This window comes from Coregonus lavaretus, assembly GCF_964263955.1.
Source record: "Coregonus lavaretus genome assembly, chromosome: 8".
NCBI lineage: Eukaryota > Metazoa > Chordata > Actinopteri > Salmoniformes > Salmonidae > Coregonus > Coregonus lavaretus.
The window spans coordinates 5590589-5612378 of NC_139995.1; the positions used below are offsets into that span (position 1 = coordinate 5590589).

Sequence of the window (21790 nt, forward strand, 5' to 3'; positions counted from 1 at the left end):
TGAGAGAAAGGGAGCGATTGTTATTAGATTTGAGGAGTAATGGGGTTGAAGAGCCAGGATTAAGTGAGCTGCTGGGGAAATCTTCAGGGGAGGTAGTATTTAATTATGTATTTCGTTTCCTTAGGGAGACAAGATTAATGGGTAAGATTTAGACATTCACTGACTTTGGTCCACACTCCAGTCCAGTTGGTGGCAGTAATTTACCTTAAAGTTGGTTGCTAACCGCATATATAATCCACAGAAGAAGAAGAAGAAGACGGAAAAAAAGAAAAGAAAGTCCAATCCCTTAATTTCGTTGTTTGTATGTGCCCATAGCAACGTTGGAAAATGAGACGGATACTACCCCGTACAGTGGGGGGCGGCATGGAACTGTAACGTTTGTGGGCAGCCATAATACCATAGAAGAAGATTCGTTTGCTGCTTGTTAGAGCTAGCTAACGGACTAATAACGTGTCCATCGTTATTTCAAAGACCGTTGGCATATTTTCGGTTTTATCTACTCATTCACCACCGGCCTCACCTTGCATCCTCAAAAATGGCTGACCCCAAATACGCCAACTTGCCTGGAATCGTAAGTGGCTTGTTAGCTTGCTTGCTAGTCAGCGTCGCGTTGTGAGTAGTTAGCGCTAGTGTTTATGAGATGTTTGATGAATGCTAGTAAAGCTAAGCTCTAAACAAAACCACAGAGTCCCGACAACTAGTTAACTAACTAGTTATCCAAACGTTTGCTAGCTATCATTGTTGGTTTGACACGTAAGCCTGATATGATAACGTAAGTGTACTAGCTAGCAACCTAAACTAACGCTAGCTAGCCAGTGTTAGACCCCTCCCTGGTTAACTGCTTCTTCTATGCATTGAAATTGACCGTTAAATAACAGACATGTCTTACAACTCATAACATTTCTAAACGTGGTCTTTGGACGGCTAACTAGCTATTAGTTAGGCTAACAAATGCAGCAGCTAGTTAATCCAGTTGTGTGATTGAATGGGTCAACGCCCCGGCTTGTGTCGAGGCACAGATCTGGGGAAGGGTACCAAAAATTGCCTGCAGCATTGACGGTCCCTAAGAACACAGTGGCCTCCATCATTCTGAAATGGAAGGAGTTTTGAACCACCAAGACTCTTTCTAGAGCTGGCCGCCCGGCCAAACTGAGCAATCAGGGGAGAAGGGCCTTGGTCAGGGAGGTGTTTTGTCACAATTTATGCTATCACAACAAGGAAATTTAAATGGCAACTCGACTTCATCTCGGGACTAACAACACCCATGCCAATATCCTCCAAACAACGGCTTCTTGGGCATTATCACTTAATCAGAACACAAGTAGCTAGCTATGTCAATGTAAAATTAATTGCGTTATAGAATATTGATTGATTTGAATGATTTTGTCTTCATAGGCGTCCAACGAGCCAGATGTATATGAGACCAGCGACCTGCCAGAAGATGACCAGGCACAGTTTGAGTCGGTGAGTGAAAGTTGGAGGAGAGAGGAAAGAAGGGATTGTGGAGAGGGAACGGGAGGGTTTCGACCCCCAAACACAGTTTTGGAATCATCTGTTGCTGATGTGGCTTAGCAGCATGACTTCCTCTAAGATAACCACTGCATGATGCAGAGTGGTTGGTTGGTTGTTTGATTGATTAGCATCTCTGTATCCTCATGCTGGCTCATGGATCAAGTCTGCTTTAGAACATACGTAATTCTGTTATAACGATTTATTTTTGACGTGCACTTGGCCAAATGGTTTATCACTTTTGTAGGGAATGGTGTTTTTTATTGATTAGGATTCATGCAAGACATTTAGTAGGCCTAATAATCCTCAGTTTTCACCTTGACATAGAATTGTAGCACGTCAGAGGAAATTGAATCTAAGATGTCTGTCTGTTATTGTGTGTGCTGACCTGCTACTGTATTTGTGTTTTAACATCCCTTTCCCCATTCCTAACAGTATACATGTTAACAGAAGCTTACTAACTAAATATCGTTACTAACTACGTTGCTAATCAAACACTAGGTTTAATACTGCAACACACTCTAAACCATTCAGAATGTAAATTGCAGATTTGCACTAGCCTACTTTTAATATCTGTGACCATCAGGATTTCATCACACTCGCGCAGTTTCTTAATGGATGGGTGTCTCACTCGGTTGAGTTTATTTACCTCATCCTATGGCTCTAAACCCATTTTCTTTCTAACCATCTCATCTTTGACTTAGAGGCTCAGAAATGGCTTTTCCCTCTGCCAATCCCCTCCTTCCACTGACTACATGATGCTAACAATACCAAGTACAGGATTAGAGGCTTGAGTGAATAGTGAGAGGCTCAGGGCATATGTTGCCTAAACACACACAGGATATCAGATATTTATATTCACAGTCACACATACAGCATATAACATTCATCTTCTGCCCCTGTGTGTGTACAGTATGATCTCTGATGTCAACAGCCTATAACCAATGCTGCTGATGTATCACAATAACCAAGGCATAGGCCGTGTGGGGCTGAGAGAGAGAGAACCGCGACGCCATGTTGAGCAGACGGTCAGCCTGGCTCAGAACACTGTTCTCTTTATCTCCCCTGGCAGTGATGGCTGGCTGCTGCTGTTGTGCATGGCATGTGATAACCACATTAATCTGTGTTTTTCTCTCTCTCTCTTTCCTCCTTCCCCTCTTTTGTTTCTCCCTGTGCTCTTCCTCTTTCTCTAACTCTCTTTGGGAACCCAAGGAGCTGGTAAGATCCTCAATGACTGACTCACCCCTCCTTCCTCCTAACATCTACTTGTTTGTCTGTGTTGCATGTGTCTGTACTGTGTCAGTCTGTCTTTACTGTCTGTATTAGTGGTGATTAATCCCATGAGCCTCTTTGATTCATGTGAGCTGATCATTTGGACTATAGACACATTGATCACTTCATATTCAGTTCCTCAATACTCAACCTAGTGCACAGTTGCCTGAGGCTCTAGAATGATGCTCTTCAAGTTTTATTAGTCGTAGGTTCCCGGAACAACTAATGATAGGAGTCTGATTCTTCCAATGAGTAGATACATGTCACGAATTGATTTATTAACAGGCAATAGCTGATCTCATAGAAGTCATGCAGAGATGAAAGACCAAAGCCACAGGAGAAACTCTGAATACCAAATAGGCTAAAGGCTGAAACTAAAACCAAACTATACCATATGATGTGCTGCGGGTCTCATTCTAATGTATTCTTCACTCCCGCCTACCATTTGCCTAAGTTTTTAGGCCCCATAGCTTCCATCAGTCAGCTGTGCAAGCGGTTAATTTTCATGTAGAGCAGACGTTGGTTCCTGGTTCTTGGATACCCCAGAGTCATTGTTAACTTTCCATCCACATTCTGTTCACACCCTCTTACATAATTAGTGTTGTTCGGTTTCATTGGTCAATAAAGAGCTTGTTTAAAGATTATTGATTGTTGAAACAATACACGGCAAACCTTCATTACTTTGTGTTGAGGACTCTAAATTGTTTCTCTTTCTTGATCAAATCGTAAGTCAACCATCTTGGTTTTCCTTCCTGGAGAATAGACTGGTTTCCCCAACTGAATACAGATACATGTCATAATGTGTGTGTTTTGGTGTTAATGAGAGGTGTGTGTGTGTGTGTGAGCTGTCATGGGTTTGTGAGTTGGAGCTGTCATAGATTGGCATCTCACGTGGGTCCTCTGTCAAACTGTGTGGATAAACTCTCATTGAGCTGTATCTCTGTGACTGGTTGAATTTATTGACAATTATAGACTACAGATGACAATTAGCTTCGTAGCTAGAATCTGGTGCATGGGCCCTGTAAAATAAAAAATTGTCTGAGGCTGGCTGTACACATCTAATGGTTCTGGTTGTACAGATACAAGGGACTAGTTTCCAGATCATATTTAAAGAGCCAGTGTGACAGATGGCCCATGAAGAGAACACTAACAGCAGAAATCCCCATCAATCCTATCAATCAAATGGGAATCAACCCTTTTGGAATAATTTTGCCCTAGATCCACTCGCAGACCTCTCATTCCCAAACCATGTGTACATTTGCGACTTGGCTGGTAAGGTCAATCTCTGAGTGGATTGGAGAAGGGAAAGGGAAGAATATGGCAGCATCTCAATAGTACAAAGAGAGGTGAGATGCAGCCTGTGTCCTGTGTATTCCTGTGGTATATCTGACATGACGTTCTCTCTGGGTGCCTCCCTCCATAACAGGAAGAGCTGTGCAGTGACAGTGTGGAAAGGATCGTGGTCAACCCTAATGCAGCCTACGACAAGTTCAAGGACAAACGCGTCAGTACTAAAGGACTCGGTCAGTCTACTACAGCCAACAGCTGGATGTCCAGGCATGATATACAGTGCATTCGGAAAGTATTCAGACCCCTTGAATTTTTCCACATTTTGTTAAGTTACAGCCATATCCTAAAATTCATTAAATTGTTTTTTTTCCCCCTTATCAATCTACACACAATACCCCATAATGACAAAGCGAAACAGGTTTTTCGATTTTTTCCAAATGTATAGAAAATAGAAAACATACCTTATTTACATAAGTATTCAGATCCTTTGCTATGAGACTCGAAATTGAGCTCAGGTGCATCCTGTTTCCATTGATCATCCTTGATGTTTCTACAACTTGATTGGAGTCCACCTGTGATACATTCAATTGATTGGACATGATTTGGAAAGGCGCACACATGTCTATGTAAGGTCCCACAGTTGACAGTGCAAAAACCAAGCCATGAGGTCGAAGGAATTGTCTGTAGAGTTCAGAGGCAGGATTGTGTCGAGGGACGGATCTGGGGAGGGTACCAAAACATTTCTGCAGCATTGAAGGTCCCCAAGAACACAGTGGCTTCCATCATTCTTAAATGGAAGAAGTTTGGAACCACCAAGACTCTTCCTAGAGCTGGCCGCCCGGCCAAACTGAAAAATCGGGGGAGAAGGGCCTTGGTCAGGGAGGTGACCAAGAACCCGGTGGTCACTGACAGAGCTCCAGAGTTCCTCTGTGGAGATGGGAGAACCTTCCAGAAGGACAACCATCTCTGCAGCACTCCACCAATCAGGCCTTTATGGTAGAGTGGCCAGACGGAAGCCACTCCTCAGTAAAAGGCACATGACAGCCTGCTTGGAGTTTGCCAAAAGGCACCTAAAGGACTCTGACCATGAGAAACAAGAGTCTTTGGTCTGATGAATCCAAGATTGAACTCTTTGGCCTGAATTCCAAGCGTCGCATCTGGAGGAAACCTGGCACCATCCCTACGGTGAAGCATGGTGGTGGCAGCATCATGCTGTGGTGATGTTTTTCAGCGGCAGGGACAGGGAGACTAGTCAGGCTCGAGGGAAAGATGAACGGAGCAAAGTACAGAGAGATCCTTGATGAAAACCTGCTCAGGACCTCAGACTGGGGCGACGATTCACCTTCCAAAAGGACAACGACCCTAAGCACACAGCCAAGACAACGCAGGAGTAAGTGGCTTCGGGACAAGTCTCTGAATGTCCATGAGTGGCCCAGCCAGATCCCGAACTTGAACCCGATCGAACATCTCTGGAGAGACCTGAAAATAGCTGTGCAGCGACGCTCCCCATCCAAGCTGACAGAGCCTGAGAGGATCTGCAAAGAAGAATGGGAGAAACTCCCCAAATACAGGTGTGCCAAGCTTGTAGCATATACCCAAGAAGGCTCGAGGTTTTAATCGCTGCCAAAGGTGCTTCAACAAAGTACTGAGTATAGGGTCTGAATACTTATGTATATGTGATATTTTAGTTTAGTTTTTTAATGTATTTACAAACATTTTTGCGTTGTCATTATGGGGTATTGTGTGTAGATTGAGGATTTTTATTTGATCCATTTTAGAATAAGGCTGTAACGTAACAAAATGTGGAAAGTCGAGGAGTCTGAATACTTTCCGAATGCACTGGAAGGGCAGGAGTTTTCCCCTTACCACACGACCTGACCTGGAATAACTTTTCCTGCATATTGTATCATATTATATAGTCTATATGCAGAGCAGTTGACCTCAGTCACATGATCAGAAACTCCTAGCTCTAGTAACATGGTCAGGGAAAACTCCTGGCCCTAGACATGAGGCATTTCATGAATTGGTCACAAATCACCTAATATTCTTGTCTCTCCTGTAATAAATGTATCTTCCAGACTTCTCAGACCGTATCAGTAAGAACAAAAGAGTGGGCTATGAGTCGGGAGAATATGAGATTGTGAGTAAACTCTGGGCCTACATTATTGAATTTCATATTGATAATCTTAGTTATATAAATATATATATCAAATTTGAATTTCTGTGAAATCAATGGCAAGACGTTTTTCTGTTTTAATCGTGTGTGTTATTTGCTGTCTGTTCAAGTGCTTCACTCTGTTGTCTGTGTTAACTGGTTGTCCTCTCTCTCTCTCTCGCTCTCTCCTCTCTTCTCTCACTTAATTCCTCTTTTCTCCCTGTCTAGTTGGCAGAGGGCTGTGGGTTGAAGGAAACTCCCCAGCAGAAGTACCAGCGGCTGGTCAATGAGATCCAGGAGCTCAGTCAGGAGGTGGAAACTATCCAGGTAGGGCCCAGACACAGTCCCAAACAACCTGTTTGCTTCTACCCCCTAGGCCTAGACTATCCAGGTCAGACAGGAAAATCAGGAATCCCTGAAATCATCCTTTATGTACTGTTAACACCTTTAACCTAGACATACCCCCCCCCCCCCCCCCCCCAGGCGACCACGAAGGATAGCAGTGCGGAGGAGCGTCTGACCCCAGTAGTCCTAGCCCAGCAAGCTGCCCAGCTCAAACAGCAGCTGGTCTCTGCCCACCTGGACTCTCTGCTGGGACCACAGGCACATATCAACCTAGCTGACCCAGACGGAGCACTGGCCAAGTAAGGGAGGGAGGGAGGGAGGGGAAGGGACTCCCTTCTGGGTCCCATTAGTGCTCGCCAAGTGAGGAGAGGGAAGGAGGAAGGGATTAAAAATGGTAGCAAATGCAATTTAGTCATGTCATGTTACATAGTTGTCAGAAAGGGAGACAATATTACGCAGTCTTAGCAGTCGCTGCTCTTATTAAAGACTTAAAAGGCGGCAGGTAGCTTAGCGATTAAGAGCGTTGGGCCAGTAACCGAAAGGACGCTGAATCCCTGAGTTGACTAGGTGAAACATTTAATGTGCCCTTGAACAAGGCACTTAAACCCTAATTGCTCCTGTAAGTCACTCTGGATAAGAGCATCTGCTAAATTACTGAAATGTAAAAGACTTATCGTATTTTCCCTGGTTCTTATCCCCCTATGTTATTCCCTTCCTTACCCTCCCTCTCTCCTCCTCCTCCTCTCCCTTCTCCACCCTTTTCTCTCTATTTCTTTCTCTCCACCCCTCCCTCTCCCATTTTCCCTCTCTATCCCCCCTCCTCCTCTCCTCTCCCCCAGGCGTCTGCTAACCCAGCTGGAGGCAGCGAGGAGCAGTAGGGGGAGTACAGGGGAGGGGAAGGCCCCAGCAACAGCTAAAGGTCCTGATGGTGTGGTGCTCTATGAGCTGCACAGCCGGCCAGAGCAGGAGAAGTTCACCGACGCTGCCAAAGTAAGGGGCCCCGGGGCCATGGGTGGGTGTGTGCCAAATGGCCACCAGTTGCGGTGCGTGCCCATGTGAGTGAAGAGAGCTCAATGAGTGTTGGCTTTTGTGTCTGTTGTTGTGCAAGATGGGTTGGTGATGTAACGTTAGGTGTGTGAGGTCTGTTGACTAAATTATTTGTCTTTGTTACATCATTTATTAGTTAATTCTCCATGTCTCCTTTGTGTAGATGGCAGAGCTGGAGAAGCGGCTTGCAGAGCTGGAGACGGCTGTGGGCTCTGGATCAGACAAACAGGGTCCTCTGAGTGCTGGGGTGCAGGGAGGCAGTCTCATGGTGAGTCTCTTCTGAACTCTTCTTTCAGGACTGAACTCAACCCTTATCATCAATCACTGTTAATTACTGAGGCAGAATTACTCCAAATTATCAAATTCAACCTACATAGCAACAACTTCACTTCACCGTCATGATTGGAAGCCCATCAATCCCTGTGACCGAGGTCTCTCCCTCTCACCCCCCCCCCCCCTCCATCTCTCTCTCTTTCCATCTCTTTCTTTTTCTTCTCCCCCCAGGACACCATGGAGCTGCTGCAGGCGAGGGTCAGTGCTCTGGACTCAGCCACTCTGGACCAGGTAGAGGCCAGACTGCAGGTAACACACCTTTACCGTTGCAGAGGCAAATGCAAAACTGATCAGTGCCTGGGGCAGCTTCAGCCTACTCCACACTGTGTGTCTTCCCGCTTCTAGTTGTCAGAAGGCTCGGAGGGACCTTGACAACCAACACCATTTTTTATCGTACTGCAATACTACACTTTTATGTACATGTGATGTTTTTGTGTTGTGTTTGTATAGAGTGTCCTTGGGAAGATGAATGAGATTGCAAAGCACAAGGCAGCCATCGAAGATGATGACACACAGAACAAGGTCAGTAACTACCTTTAAAATGTGAACTTTATACAGCATCTTAGTACTATTTCACACAATGTTTAAAGTAATTGTGGCTTGACCAGGAAAAACTCTTGGCCCAAACTATCCCCTATAGATCAAACCCTGACAATCCATTACCAACCATATAATTATTCTGACTGCATTTTGCAGCAACTCATTCTGCTGTCAGCCAATATTGTTCACCCCCAACCTTATCATTATTTGGTCTGCAACTTGTTCCAATAACTTATGTTGTCTGTCAGGTGTCTCGGCTGTATGACGTGGTGCAGAAGTGGGACGCCATGGCAACCTCTCTGCCTCAGGTGGTGCAGAGGCTCATGGCTGTCAAAGGGTTGCATGAACAAGGTAATAACTAGGGCTGGCACAATTACCGTGTAACCGGCGGTTATGGATAAGGACTGTCATGAAAATAAAATAACCGTTAAAAAACAACGGGGGGGGGGGGACAGGACAAACAGCTGACTGAAGACAGGAAGCCGGACATTTGTGCGGTTGAGTCCGTTTCTGCGATAACATGCTCTTAACAACGTGATGAAACTTTGTTGCTCCTTGCTGAAACAAGCAACAAATATAATAAAATCTAACTTTATTTATACAGCACATTTCAGACATGGAATGCAACGCAATGTGCTTTTACAGGAAAAAACGAATATCTTTACTACACAACAAACATTAGATAAAAAACAAAAGAATGACACAAACTGAACAACTAAAAAGCACCCTGAGGAAAAGCAAAGCTAAAAATGTTTTTTAAGATCTCTTTTAACTGTCCACAGTTTCGGCCCCCCTCAGGTTCCCTGGCAGGCTATTCCAGAGGCTGGGGCCATAACCAAAGGCTGTCTCTCCATGCGTCTTGATTCTAGGCTTTGGGATAATTAAAAGGCCAGTGCCAGAGGACCTGAAGGACCTACTGGGTACATAACTTAAAAGTATGTCTGACATGTATTGGGGTGGATTGATTTAAAAACCAATAGAATATTAAAATTAATTCTTAAACTCACAGGCAGCCAGTGCAGAGACCTTAAAACCGGTGTAATGTGTGCTCTCAGTCTGGTCTTGGTCAGTACCTGTGTTGTAGCATTCTTTAAGTTTTGCAGTTGGCCAATTGTTTTCTTGGGTAGACCAGACAGGAGAGCATTACAGTAGTCAAGCCTGCTTGTAATAAAAGCATAGATGAGTCTCTCTGTATCAGCCTGCGAGAGAAATGGCTGCACCATGGCAATGTTCCTCAGGTGGCAAAAAGCTATTTTGGTCACATTCCTAATGTGATTCGAAATTTAGTTCAGGATCTAAAATAACACCTAGGTTTTTTACCTTGTGTTTTATCTTTATTGCCCGTGTATTAAAATATGTGGCTATTCTCTTTGAGCTTTCGCTCCAGCAATAAGTACCTCGGTCTCGTCTTGATTTAGCTGGAGGAAGTTGTGACCCATCCAAGTATTTAAATATTTAATACAGTCTAATATTTCCATGGAGCTAAAATCCTCGTGACACAGAAATGTAAAGTTGTGTATTGTCTGCGGAGCAGTGAAAATCAATCATGTGATTTCTGATAATGCTTACCAAGGGCTAATCTACAGTGAGGGGAAAAAAGTATTTGATCCCCTGCTGATTTTGTACGTTTGCCCACTGACAAAGAAATGATCAGTCTATAATTTTAATGGTAGGTTTATTTGAACAGTGAGAGACAACAAAAAAATATCCAGAAAAACGCATGTCAAAAATGTTATGAATTGATTTTCATTTTAATGAGGGAAATAAGTATTTGACCCATCTGCAAAACATGACTTAGTACTTGGTGGCAAAACCCTTGTTGGCAATCACAGAGGTCAGATGTTTCTTGTAGTTGGCCACCAGGTTTGCACACATCTCAGGAGGGATTTTGTCCCACTCCTCTTTGCAGATCTTCTCCAAGTCATTAAGGTTTCGAGCCTGACGTTTGGCAACTCGAACCTTCAGCTCCCTCCACAGATTTTCTATGGGATTAAGGTCTGGAGACTGGCTAGGCCACTCCAGGACCTTAATGTGCTTCTTCTTGAGCCACTCCTTTGTTGCCTTGGCCGCGTGTTTTGGGGTCATTGTCATGCTGGAATACCCATCCACGACCCATTTTCAATGCCCTGGCTGAGGGAAGGAGGTTCTCACCCAAGATTTGATGGTACATGGCCCCGTCCATCGTCCCTTTGATGCGGTGAAGTTGTCCTGTCCCCTTAGCAGAAAAACACCCCCAAAGCATAATGTTTCCACCTCCATGTTTGACGGTGGGGATGGTGTTCTTGGAGTCATAGAATGCATTCCTCCTCCTCCAAACACGACTAGTTGAGTTGATGCCAAAGAGCTCCATTTTGGTCTCATCTGACCACAACACTTTCACCCAGTTCTCCTCTGAATCATTCAGATGTTCATTGGCAAACTTCAGACAGGCATGTACAGTGGGGAAAAAAAGTATTTAGTCAGCCACCAATTGTGTAAGTTCTCCCACTTAAAAAGATGAGAGAGGCCTGTAATTTTCATCATAGGTACATGTCAACTATGACAGACAAAATGAGAAAAAAAAATCCAGAAAATCACATTGTAGGATTTTTAATGAATTTATTTGCAAATTATGGTGGAAAATAAGTATTTGGTCAATAACAAAAGTTTCTCAATACTTTGTTATATACCCTTTGTTGGCAATGACACAGGTCAAACGTTTTCTGTAAGTCTTCACAAGGTTTTCACACACTGTTGCTGGTATTTTGGCCCATTCCTCCATGCAGATCTCCTCTAGAGCAGTGATGTTTTGGGGCTGTCGCTGGGCAACACAGACTTTCAACTCCCTCCAAAGATTTTCTATGGGGTTGAGATCAGGAGACTGGCTAGGCCACTCCAGGACCTTGAAATGCTTCTTACGAAGCCACTCCTTCATTGCCCGGGCGGTGTGTTTGGGATCATTGTCATGCTGAAAGACCCAGCCACGTTTCATCTTCAATGCCCTTGCTGATGGAAGGAGGTTTTCACTCAAAATCTCACGATACATGGCCCCATTCATTCGTTCCTTTACACGGATCAGTCGTCCTGGTCCCTTTGCAGAAAAACAGCCCCAAAGCATGATGTTTCCACCCCCATACTTCACAGTAGGTATGGTGTTCTTTGGATGCAACTCAGCATTCTTTGTCCTCCAAACACGACGAGTTGAGTTTTTACCAAAAAGTTATATTTTGGTTTCATCTGACCATATGACATTCTCCCAATCCTCTTCTGGATCATCCAAATGCACTCTAGCAAACTTCAGACAGGCCTGGACATTTACTGGCTTAAGCAGGCGGACAAGTCTTGCACTGCAGGATTTGAGTCCCTGGCGGCGTAGTGTGTTACTGATGGTAGGCTTTGTTACTTTGGTCCCAGCTCTCTGCAGGTCATTCACTAGGTCCCCCCGTGTGGTTCTGGGATTTTTGCTCATCGTTCTTGTGATCATTTTGACCCTACGGGGTGAGATCTTGCGTGTAGCCCCAGATCGAGGGAGATTATCAGTGGTCTTGTATGTCTTCCATTTCCTAATAATTGCTCCCACAGTTGATTTCTTCAAACCAAGCTGCTTACCTATTGCAGATTCAGTCTTCCCAGCCTGGTGCAGGTCTACAATTTTGTTTCTGGTGTCCTTTGTCAGCTCTTTGGTCTTGGCCATAGTGGAGTTTGGAGTGTGACTGTTTGAGGTTGTGGACAGGTGTCTTTTATACTGATAACAAGTTCAAACAGATGCCATTAATACAGGTAACGAGTGGAGGACAGAGGAGCCTCTTAAAGAAGAAGTTACAGGTCTGTGAGAGCCAGAAATCTTGCTTCTTTGTAGGTGACCAAATACTTATTTTCCACCATAATTTGCAAATAAATTCATAAAAAATCCTACAATGTTATTTTCTGGATTTTTTTTTCTCAATTTGTCTTTCATAGTTGACATGTACCTATGATGAAAATTACAGGCCTCTCTCATCTTTTTAAGTGGGAGAACTTGCACAAATAGTGGCTGACTAAATACTTTTTTGCCCCACTGTATATGTGCTTTCTTGAGCAGGGGGACCTTGCGGGCGCTGCAGGATTTCAGCCCTTCACGGCGTAGTGTGTTACCAATTGTTTTCTTGGTGACTATGGTCCCAGCTACCTTGAGATCATTGACAAGATCCTCCCGTGCAGTTCTGGGCTGATTCCTCACCGTTTTCATGATCATTGCAACTCCACGTGGTGAGATCTTGCATGGAGCCCCAGGCCGAGGGAGATTGACAGTTCTTTTGTGTTTCTTCCATTTTCAAATAATCGCACCCTGTTGTCACCTTCTCACCAAGCTGCTTGGCGATGGTCTTGTAGCCCATTTCAGCCTTGTGTAGGTCTACAATCTTGTCCCTGACATCCTTGGAGAGCTCTTTGGTCTTGGCCATGGTGGAGAGTTTGGAATCTGATTGATTGATTGCTTCTGTGGACAGGTGTCTTTTATACAGGTAACAAGGTGAGATTAGCTTGTTACCTGTATAAAAGACACCTGGGAGCCAGAAATCTTTCTGATTGAGAAGGGGTCAAATACTTATTTCCCTCATTAAAATGCAAATCAATTTTTGACATGTGTTTTTCTGGATTTTGTTGTTGTTATTCTGTCTCTCACTGTTCAAATAAACCTACCATTAAAATTATAGACTGATCATTTCTTTGTCAGTGGGCAAACGTACAAAATCAGCAGGGGATCAAATACTTTTTTCCCTCACTGTATATAAACTTAACAATACTGGATCCAAAATTGAACCTTGAGTTATGTTCACCAAGGGTGACAAACTCTTGACCAGTTAAGTAGGTCCTAAACCAATTTAGAACTGGACCGGAGAGGCCAACCTACCTCTGTCCAGAAGGACATCCTGGTCAACCGCGTCGAATGCAGCACTTAAATCTAAGAGTACAAGGACAGAGAGCTGTTTGGCATCTGTGTTGACTCTAAGATCATTTACCACTTTAACTAAGGCTCTCTCTGTGCTGTGGTGGGCACGAAAACCAGATTGGAATTTTTCAAAAATAGGTGGCACAAATTTATTTTTTTTGCTGTTTGAACACCAATTTCATCAGATTTTTGCTTAAGAAAGTAAGGTTGGAGATTGGCAGAAAATTGCTAAGAGCTGAAGAATCTAGATTACTTTTCTTCAGACCTGACTCATCAGTCTTAGTCTCTCAGTGACTCTGTCTCTCTCTAGCCATGCAGTTTGGTCAGCTGCTGACCCACCTGGACACCACCCAGCAGATGATCAACAACTCTCTGAAGGACAATGGAACACTGCTCTCACAGGTAGGAAACACTACCTACTACTATCACTAACTGCTTTCACACTGCTATAGGACACATTTCACACTGCTCTAACAGGTTGGTAGGACTGCTGCTGGGACTGACGTGACCTTTACACTACTGAGCTCTTGTACCTTTCACACTGTATTGAGCTGTACTGTACTGCACTGGCCTGGTTACCCATCCATCATAGTTGCTGGAACTGTACTGGAAAGGAGAATGTGAAATGATGGTGTGGAAAGGGTAATAAAGTTCTCATCTATCTGGGACAAACATGGCCGTGTACAAACCCCCAAAGTGTCACCTGTACACTGTGCATTCAGTATTTTTTTGATGAAGGTCTTACTCTTGTGTAGCTAGACAGCCTGTCCATTCAATACACTCTGCACTGGAGGATGTATTTTATAGATAGGTAATATATTTCACCTTCCGTTTGAGACAGAACTCCAAGGTAGCATCCTACCTATGTAGGAGACCAGGGGAAATTGTATTCTTTTTTGGTGTTTTACTCTGTCTTAGATACCACTTGGCCATTTTTTGATATAAGAAACTTACATCGGTCTCCTAATCATTCATACCATTTATATGTCTGTACATAAGACGGTCGGATCACAATATTGATTTTATTTTCCGAAAAGTCTGGACGTTACATTTTCCCCCGTGCCAGGGGCAATTGCAACAGTAGTTGGGGTAAAATGTAACATGTTAAAAAAGAAAACAAATAAACTCACTTAACTTAAACATTCATGTTCATTAATTATCATAGACATATGTCATGATTTTGCAAGAAATATAAGTATTTATATGTACAGTGCCTTCACACCCCTTGACCTTTTCCACATTTTGTTGTGTTACCGCCTGAATTTAAAATGGATTAAATGGAGCTTTTGTGTCACTGGCCTACACACATTTTTACAAATTAATGAGAAGCTGAAATGTCTTGTCTAAGTATTCAACCCCTTTGTTATGGCAAGCCTAAATAGGTTCAGGAGTAAAAATGTGCTTAACAAGTCACATAATAAGTTGCATGGACTCACACTGTGTGCAATAATTGTGTTTAACATTATTTTTAAATGACTACCTCACATCTGTACCCCACACATACAATTATCTCTAAGGTCCCTCAGTTGAGCAGTGAATTTCAAGCACAGCTTCAACTGCAAACACCATGGAGGTTTCCCAATGGTTCGCAAAGAAGGGAACCTATTATTTATTTTACAGTGCATTCGGAAAGTATTCAGACTTTTTCCACATTTTGTTACGTTACAGCCTTATTCTGAAATGGATTACATGGTTTTCCCCCCCTCATCAATCCACAATAAACTAAATGACAAAGCAATTTTTTTTGCAAATGTATAATAAAAAAAATGTAAATGGTACATTTACATAAGTATTCAGACCCTTTACTCAGTACTTTGTTGAAGCACCTTTGGCAGCGATTATAGCCTCGAGTCTTCTTGGGTATGACGCTACAAGCTTGGCACACCTGTATTTGGGGAGTTTCTCCCATTCTCCTCTGCACATCCTCTCAAGCTCTGTCAGGTTGGATGCGTCGCTGCACAGCTATTTTCAGGTCTCTCCAGGGTTTTGGCAGGGCCACTCAATGACATTCAGAGACTTGTCCCGAAGCCACTCCTGCGTTGTCTTGGCTGTGTGCTTAGGGTCGTTGTCCTGTTGGAAGGTGAACCTTCGCCCCAGTCTGAGGTCCTGAGCGCTCTGGAGAAGGATTTCTCTGTTCTTTGGGATGGTGCCAGGTTTCTTCCAGACGTGATGCTTGGCATTCAGGCCAAAGAGTTCAATCTTGGTTTCATCAGACCAGAAAATCTTGTTTCTCATGGTCTGAGGGTCCTTTAGGTGCATTTTGGCACAATGCTGTCTCGGAGCTCTACGGACAATTCCTTCGACCTCATGGCTTGGTTTTTGCTCTGACATGCACTGTCAACTATGGGACCTTTTTATATAGACAGGTGTGTGCCTTTCCAAATCATGTCCAATCAATTGAATTTACCACAGGTGGACTCCAATCAAGTTGTAGAAACATCTCAAGGATGATCAATGGAAACAGGATGCACCTGAACTCCATTTCGAGTCTCATAGCAAAGGGTCTGAATACTTATGTAATTAAGGTAGATCTGTTTTCATTTAAAATACATTTGCAAAAGTTTCAAAAAACCTGTTCGCTTTTATTTTAATCAATTTTATAATAAGGCTGTAACGTCACAAAATGTGGAAAAAGGGAAGGGGTCTGAATACTTTCCGAATGCACTGTATTTGTCAGGGACCATGTACAACATGCCATTGCACCAGATTTAGCTAGATAGCTAATTTTCATCTGGAGTCCCTGGGTAGAAAACAATAAACATCAATACTTCATTACAATGCTACAATACACACACATTGTAAATCGTGTGCTGTATATATACAGTACCAGTCAAAAGTTTGGACACCTACTCATGTCAGGATTTTTCTTAATTTTTTACTATTTTCTACATGTACAATAATAGTGAAGACATCACAAGTATGTAATAACACATATGGAATCATGTAGTAACCAAAGTAGCCACCCTTAGCCTTGATGACAGTTTTGCACACTCTTGGCATTTTCTCAACCAGCTTCATGAGGTATTAATTACACTTTGGATGGTGTATCAATACACCCAGTCATTACAAAGATACAGGCGCCTTTCCTAACTCAGCTGCTGGAGAGGAAGGAAACCGCTCAGGGATTTCACCATGAGGCCAATGGTGATTTTAAAACAGTTAGTTTAATGGCTGTGATAGGAGAAAAACTGAGGATGGATCAACATTGTAGTTACTCCACAATACTTACTAATATAAATTACAGTGAAAATATGGAAAAATTCCAAAACATGCATCCTGTTCTGAAATATGGCACTAAAGTAATACTGCAAAAAATGTGGCAAAGAAATAAACTTTTTGTCCATAATACAAAGCGTTATGTTTGGGGCAAATCCGAAGTACCACGCTTCATATTTTCAAGCATGGTGGTGGCTGCATCATGTTATGGATATGCTTGTCATCAGCAAGGACTAGGGAGTTTTTGGGAATAAAAAGAGTATAGCTAAGCACAGGCAAAATCCTAGAGGAAAACTTGTTTGTCTGCTTTCCAACAGACGCTGGGAGAATGCGCCTTTCAGCAGGAAAATTACCTAAATCACAAGGCCTAATATAAACTGGAGATGCTTACCAAGACAACATTGAATGTTCTTGAGTGGCCTAGTTACAGTTTTGACTTAAATTGGCTTGAAAATCTATGGCAAGACTTGAAAATGGCTGTTTAGCAATGATCAACATCCAATTTGACAGAGCTTGAAGAATTGTTTTAAAGAATAATGGGCAAGTATTGTACAATCCAGGTGTGCAAAGATCTAGAGACTTACCCAGAAAGACTCACTGCTGTAATCGCTGCCACAGGTGATTCTAACATGTATTGACTCAGGGTTGAATACTTAGTTTTTGTTAGAATTTTTCTCCCACTTTGACATAACATTTTGTGTCGATCGTCGACCAAGAAATTACAAATAAATCAGTTTTAATCTCACTTTGTAACAACAAAATGTGGGTAAAGTTCAGGGGTGTGAATACTTTCTGAAAGCACTGTACATAACCAATATTTCCAGTGACACCTGTTTGTGCATGGCCATTCGGTTCCTCAAAACATCTTGAATAGTCTGATGGTGCCCAGATTATATCTGTTTACAACTTCTTTGACACTGCCGGCCCCAAATACTATTTCAAATTAGTATTTGTATAATTCATGGATAATTCGTACAATCAAAGTTAAAATCACTTTTTTTCTTCATTTGGATGCTTGGCTCAGGGTCATTTTAACACTGCGTTACAATTGCCCCCAACCCTAACAGCCATGACAACCATATGCCTAGCAAGAGACAATAGTGACAAATGTCAATGTTTAGCAAACACAGTGATTAAATTATGCTAGTTTTAATTTGTTGACGTTTACTCTTAGGACAGTAAGAAAAATACAGCCAGTGGAAAAAAACTACTTTCACCCCTAAAAATACAATAAATGTTTCCCATAAAGCATTCAAATAGCGAGATTTGGGTGAAAGCAGGGAGAGAACCTTAAAGGACATGTACTGAGTTAATTTCATCACTCTAGCGTGTTTCTGTTTGGGGAAAGTCAAGGTGTTACAATTGCCCCTTGTTACTATTGCTGCCGGTCTCCCCTACTGTACAGGCCTTGACTATTAACACATCTCTCTCCTCCTCTTCGCTCCCTCTCCTCCCATCAGGTGCAGACGACCATGAAGGAGAATCTCCTGTCTGTAGAAGAAAACTTTACTGCCCTGGACCAGAGGATGAAGAAGCTCAACAAATAAATCTGCTTATTTTTTTTAAATGTCTGTCGGTAGAGTTTGGAAAATGTAGAAGTAGGAGAGGGAGAGATTGGAGTCTTTCCCACTTCTCTCCCTGTCTGTCTTCTTCTCTTCCTCCACCTCTGCCATTTTTGCTGGAGAGCGTATATTCTCCACACAGAACAGGCTACTCAGGCAAATGGTGCTCCTTTTAATAAAGTTAGATTAAAGCTCAATCATCCAAGATCACATAATGATCACAGTATTCTACATAACAGAACCTAATAGAATAGCATAGTATAACATTACTGTGAAACACTAGGCGGACCGCATTCAATAGTAAAGGATTATTCTTCAAGTTTTACAGGTGAAACATCCATGCAGCATATTTCTGCATAGTAACCATTTGATCTCGATCAGTTTCATAGGTATATGCATTCAGGTGTTCTTGAGTTATACAGTGTTTCGAAGTAGCCTAGTGTTTTGAATGATGTATAGTGCATGAATTTTAGATCAGATGGTGTTAACTGTAGTCTACCTGTGTATTTTGCCTAGTGGCGCATGCTGTTGAATTTTGTCCGTGACTTAAATGCGGTGGTGTTTTTGTCTTACAGTAATGATTTACTATGCTTTTAAAAAGTTGAAGTCGGAAGTTTACATACACCTTAGCCAAATACATTTAAACTCAGTTTTTCACAATTCCTGACATTTAATCCTAGTAAATATTCCCTGTTTTAGGTCAGTTAGGATTACCACTTTATTTTAAGTATGTGAAATGTCAGAATAATAGTAGAGAGAATTATGTATTTCAGCTTTTATTTCTTTATTCACATTCCCAGTGGGTCAGAAATGTACATACACTCAATTAGTATTTGGTAGCATTGCCTTTAAATTGTTTAACTTGGGTCAAACGTTTCGGGTAGCCTTCCACAAGCTTCCCACAATAAGTTGGGTGAATTTTGGCCCATTCCTCCTGACAGAGCTGGTGTAACTGAGTCAGGTTTGTAGGCCTCCTTGCTCGCACACACTTTTTCAGTTTTGTCCACAGATTTTCTATAGGATTGAGGTCAGGGCTTTGTGATGGCCACTCCAATACCTTGACTTTGTTGTCCTTAAGCCATTTTGCCACAACTTTGGAAGTATGCTTGGGGTCATTGTCAATTTGGAAGACCCATTTGCGACCAAGCTTTAACTTCCTGACTGATGTCTTGAGATGTTGCTTCAATATATCCACATAATTTTCCTTCCTCATGATGCCATCTATTTTGTGAAGCGCACCAGTCCCTCCTGCAGCAAAGCACCCCCACAGCATGATGCTGCCATCCCCGTGCTTCACGGTTGGGATGGTGTTCTTCGGCTTGCAAGCAACCCCCCTTTTCCTCCAAACATAACGATGGTCATTATGGCCAAACTGTTCTATTTTTGTTTAATCAGACCAGAGGACATTTCTCCAAAAAGTATGATCTTTGTCCCCATGTGCAGTTGCAAACCATAGTCTGGCTTTTTTATGGAGGTTTTGGAGCAGTGGCTTCTTCCTTGCTGAGTGGCCTTTCAGGTTATGTCGATTTAGGACTCGTTTTACTGTGGATATAGATACTTTTGTACCTGTTTCCTCCAACATCTTCACAAGGTCCTTTGCTGTTGTTCTGGGATTGATTTGCACTTTTCGCACCAAAGTACGTTCATCTCTAGGAGACAACGCGTCTCTTTCCTGAGCAGTATGACGGCTGCGTGGTCCCATGGTGTTTATACTTGCATACTATTGTTTGTACAGATGAACGTGGTACCTTCAGGCGTTTGGAAATTGCTCCCAAGGATGAACCAGACTTGTGGAGGTGTACAATTTTTTTTCTGAGGTCTTGGCTGATTTCTTTTGATTGGAATTTTCCAAGCTGTTTAAAGGCACAGTCAACTTAGTGTATGTAAACTTCTGACCCACTGGAATTGTGATAAAGTGAATTATAAGTGAAATAATCTGTCTGTAAACAATTGCTGGAAAAATTACTTGTGTCATGCACAAAGTAGATGTCCTAACCGACTTGCCAAAACTATAGTTTGTTAACAAGAAGTTTGTGGAGTGGTTGAAAAATGAGTTTTAATGACTCCAACCTTCTGTTATGTAGATTACTGTAAATATTATGTGATCTTGCAGACATTGAGGTTTGGTCTAAACTTTACTTAACAAGCACCAACAGTAGCCTGTTCTCTACGCGTAAAGTAGAGAATACATGCGCAGAACATCATATGCCCAGAAGCATCCGGAAGCTCAATCTTTTCTTTTCTAAAGATGGATCTGCAGCCACAGCCTTATTACGCCCACTATATACACACACGCCACTTAATATTCACGTTCCCTTCAAAGCTTGATCGCTTTTAGACTGAAATGATTCTCAAAATGTATCCATAACCATTCAACCTCTTTAGCCACATTGTTTAGGTATTTTCAACAACATTCATTCAGCTAAGTAATTTAATTTATTTTCCTGTTTGTAGCAAAGCCATATGTAAATATATGGCTCTGGTTTGAGGGCTTGAGAAGTGTTCAGAACATAAAAACAGAAGGTGAAATAGCATTTTAAAAAAAGGACATGTCTACAACTGCACAAAAATGAGCCATCGGTTGCATCCCGATTGTCCACTCTTCTCCTAAATGTGCACTTGCACACTTCCCTTCATGGATATAACAGCAGCAGGAGCACCTACAGTAACTGTGTGGGGGGCCTGAAGTCATGAAGGAATACTTGTAAATATGCTTGAATATGCTAAATGTTTCATGCTCAGTTGCTTGTAACTATTGTATTATGACAGACTAAAATGCCACAAACTACTTTTAATCTACTGAGTTGACTGTCATTGCCTACGATGGACTGTATTGTATCTGACCCAGTTTGTGGTGATGGGATATCATCTGAATAAAACAGATTTAACTACACTCACTTTTTGAGAGGGAGAGCAACTCTGCATATTCTACTTCATTATTACTTGCATTGTTTAAATAATGACTTGTACCCTGAAAAAGTCACGACACTTAAGTCCTCAGACTTGATGTTTCTCAGTAAAGAAAGACAGTACATTGCTACTGTGCACAGACTGCACCCGCCAGACTAGGGTAATCTGATCCTAGATCTGTGGTTACAGGCAATTTTTTTACTGGAGAGTTCTAGTCTAGTTGCAATCTCTTGCTTGTAATGGTGTAACGTGGCCAGTAGAGGGGAGCATAGACCCTTATAAAAAGCTTCACTTGAGTTCATACAGTAGGGCACAGAGTTTGTCTTTGGTAAGGTTTCCACCTCTCACTCCATCATTGCCAACTAGGCTACAGTGCAGCTCCGATACAGTGCAATTGAACTTTGGATCTTTTAGCAACGATTCAAGTGTATTTACTAAAACCCTGATGTACACTGAACCAAAATATAAATGCAACATGTAGTGTTGGTCCCATGTTTCATGAGCTGAAATAAAAGATCCCAGAAATGTTCCAGATGCACAAAAAGCTTATTTCTCTCATTGTTTGCACTAATTTGTTTACATCCCTCTTAGTGAGCATTTCTCCTTTGCCAAGATAATCCATCCACCTGACAGGTGTGGCATATCAAACTGATTAAACAGCATGATCATTACACGTACATCTTGTGCTGGGGACAATAAAAG

The 21790-nt window shown here is 42.3% G+C and overlaps 1 protein-coding gene across 1 annotated transcript; it reads left to right on the plus strand.

Annotated features, from left to right (window-relative positions):
• The first annotated feature begins 370 nt into the window (after nt 1-370).
• LOC311133486 (dynactin subunit 2-like) lies at nt 371-21071 on the plus strand. The gene is made up of 13 exons (XM_084166973.1): nt 371-571; nt 1396-1464; nt 4208-4304; nt 6150-6211; nt 6455-6553; nt 6710-6870; nt 7411-7561; nt 7782-7886; nt 8123-8200; nt 8402-8473; nt 8740-8842; nt 13711-13802; nt 18077-21071. The coding sequence occupies exons 1-13, from the start codon at nt 536-538 to the stop codon at nt 18161-18163; spliced, it is 1212 nt and encodes a 403-aa protein (XP_084023099.1). The 5' UTR covers nt 371-535; the 3' UTR covers nt 18164-21071.
• The last annotated feature ends 719 nt before the right edge of the window (nt 21072-21790 follow it).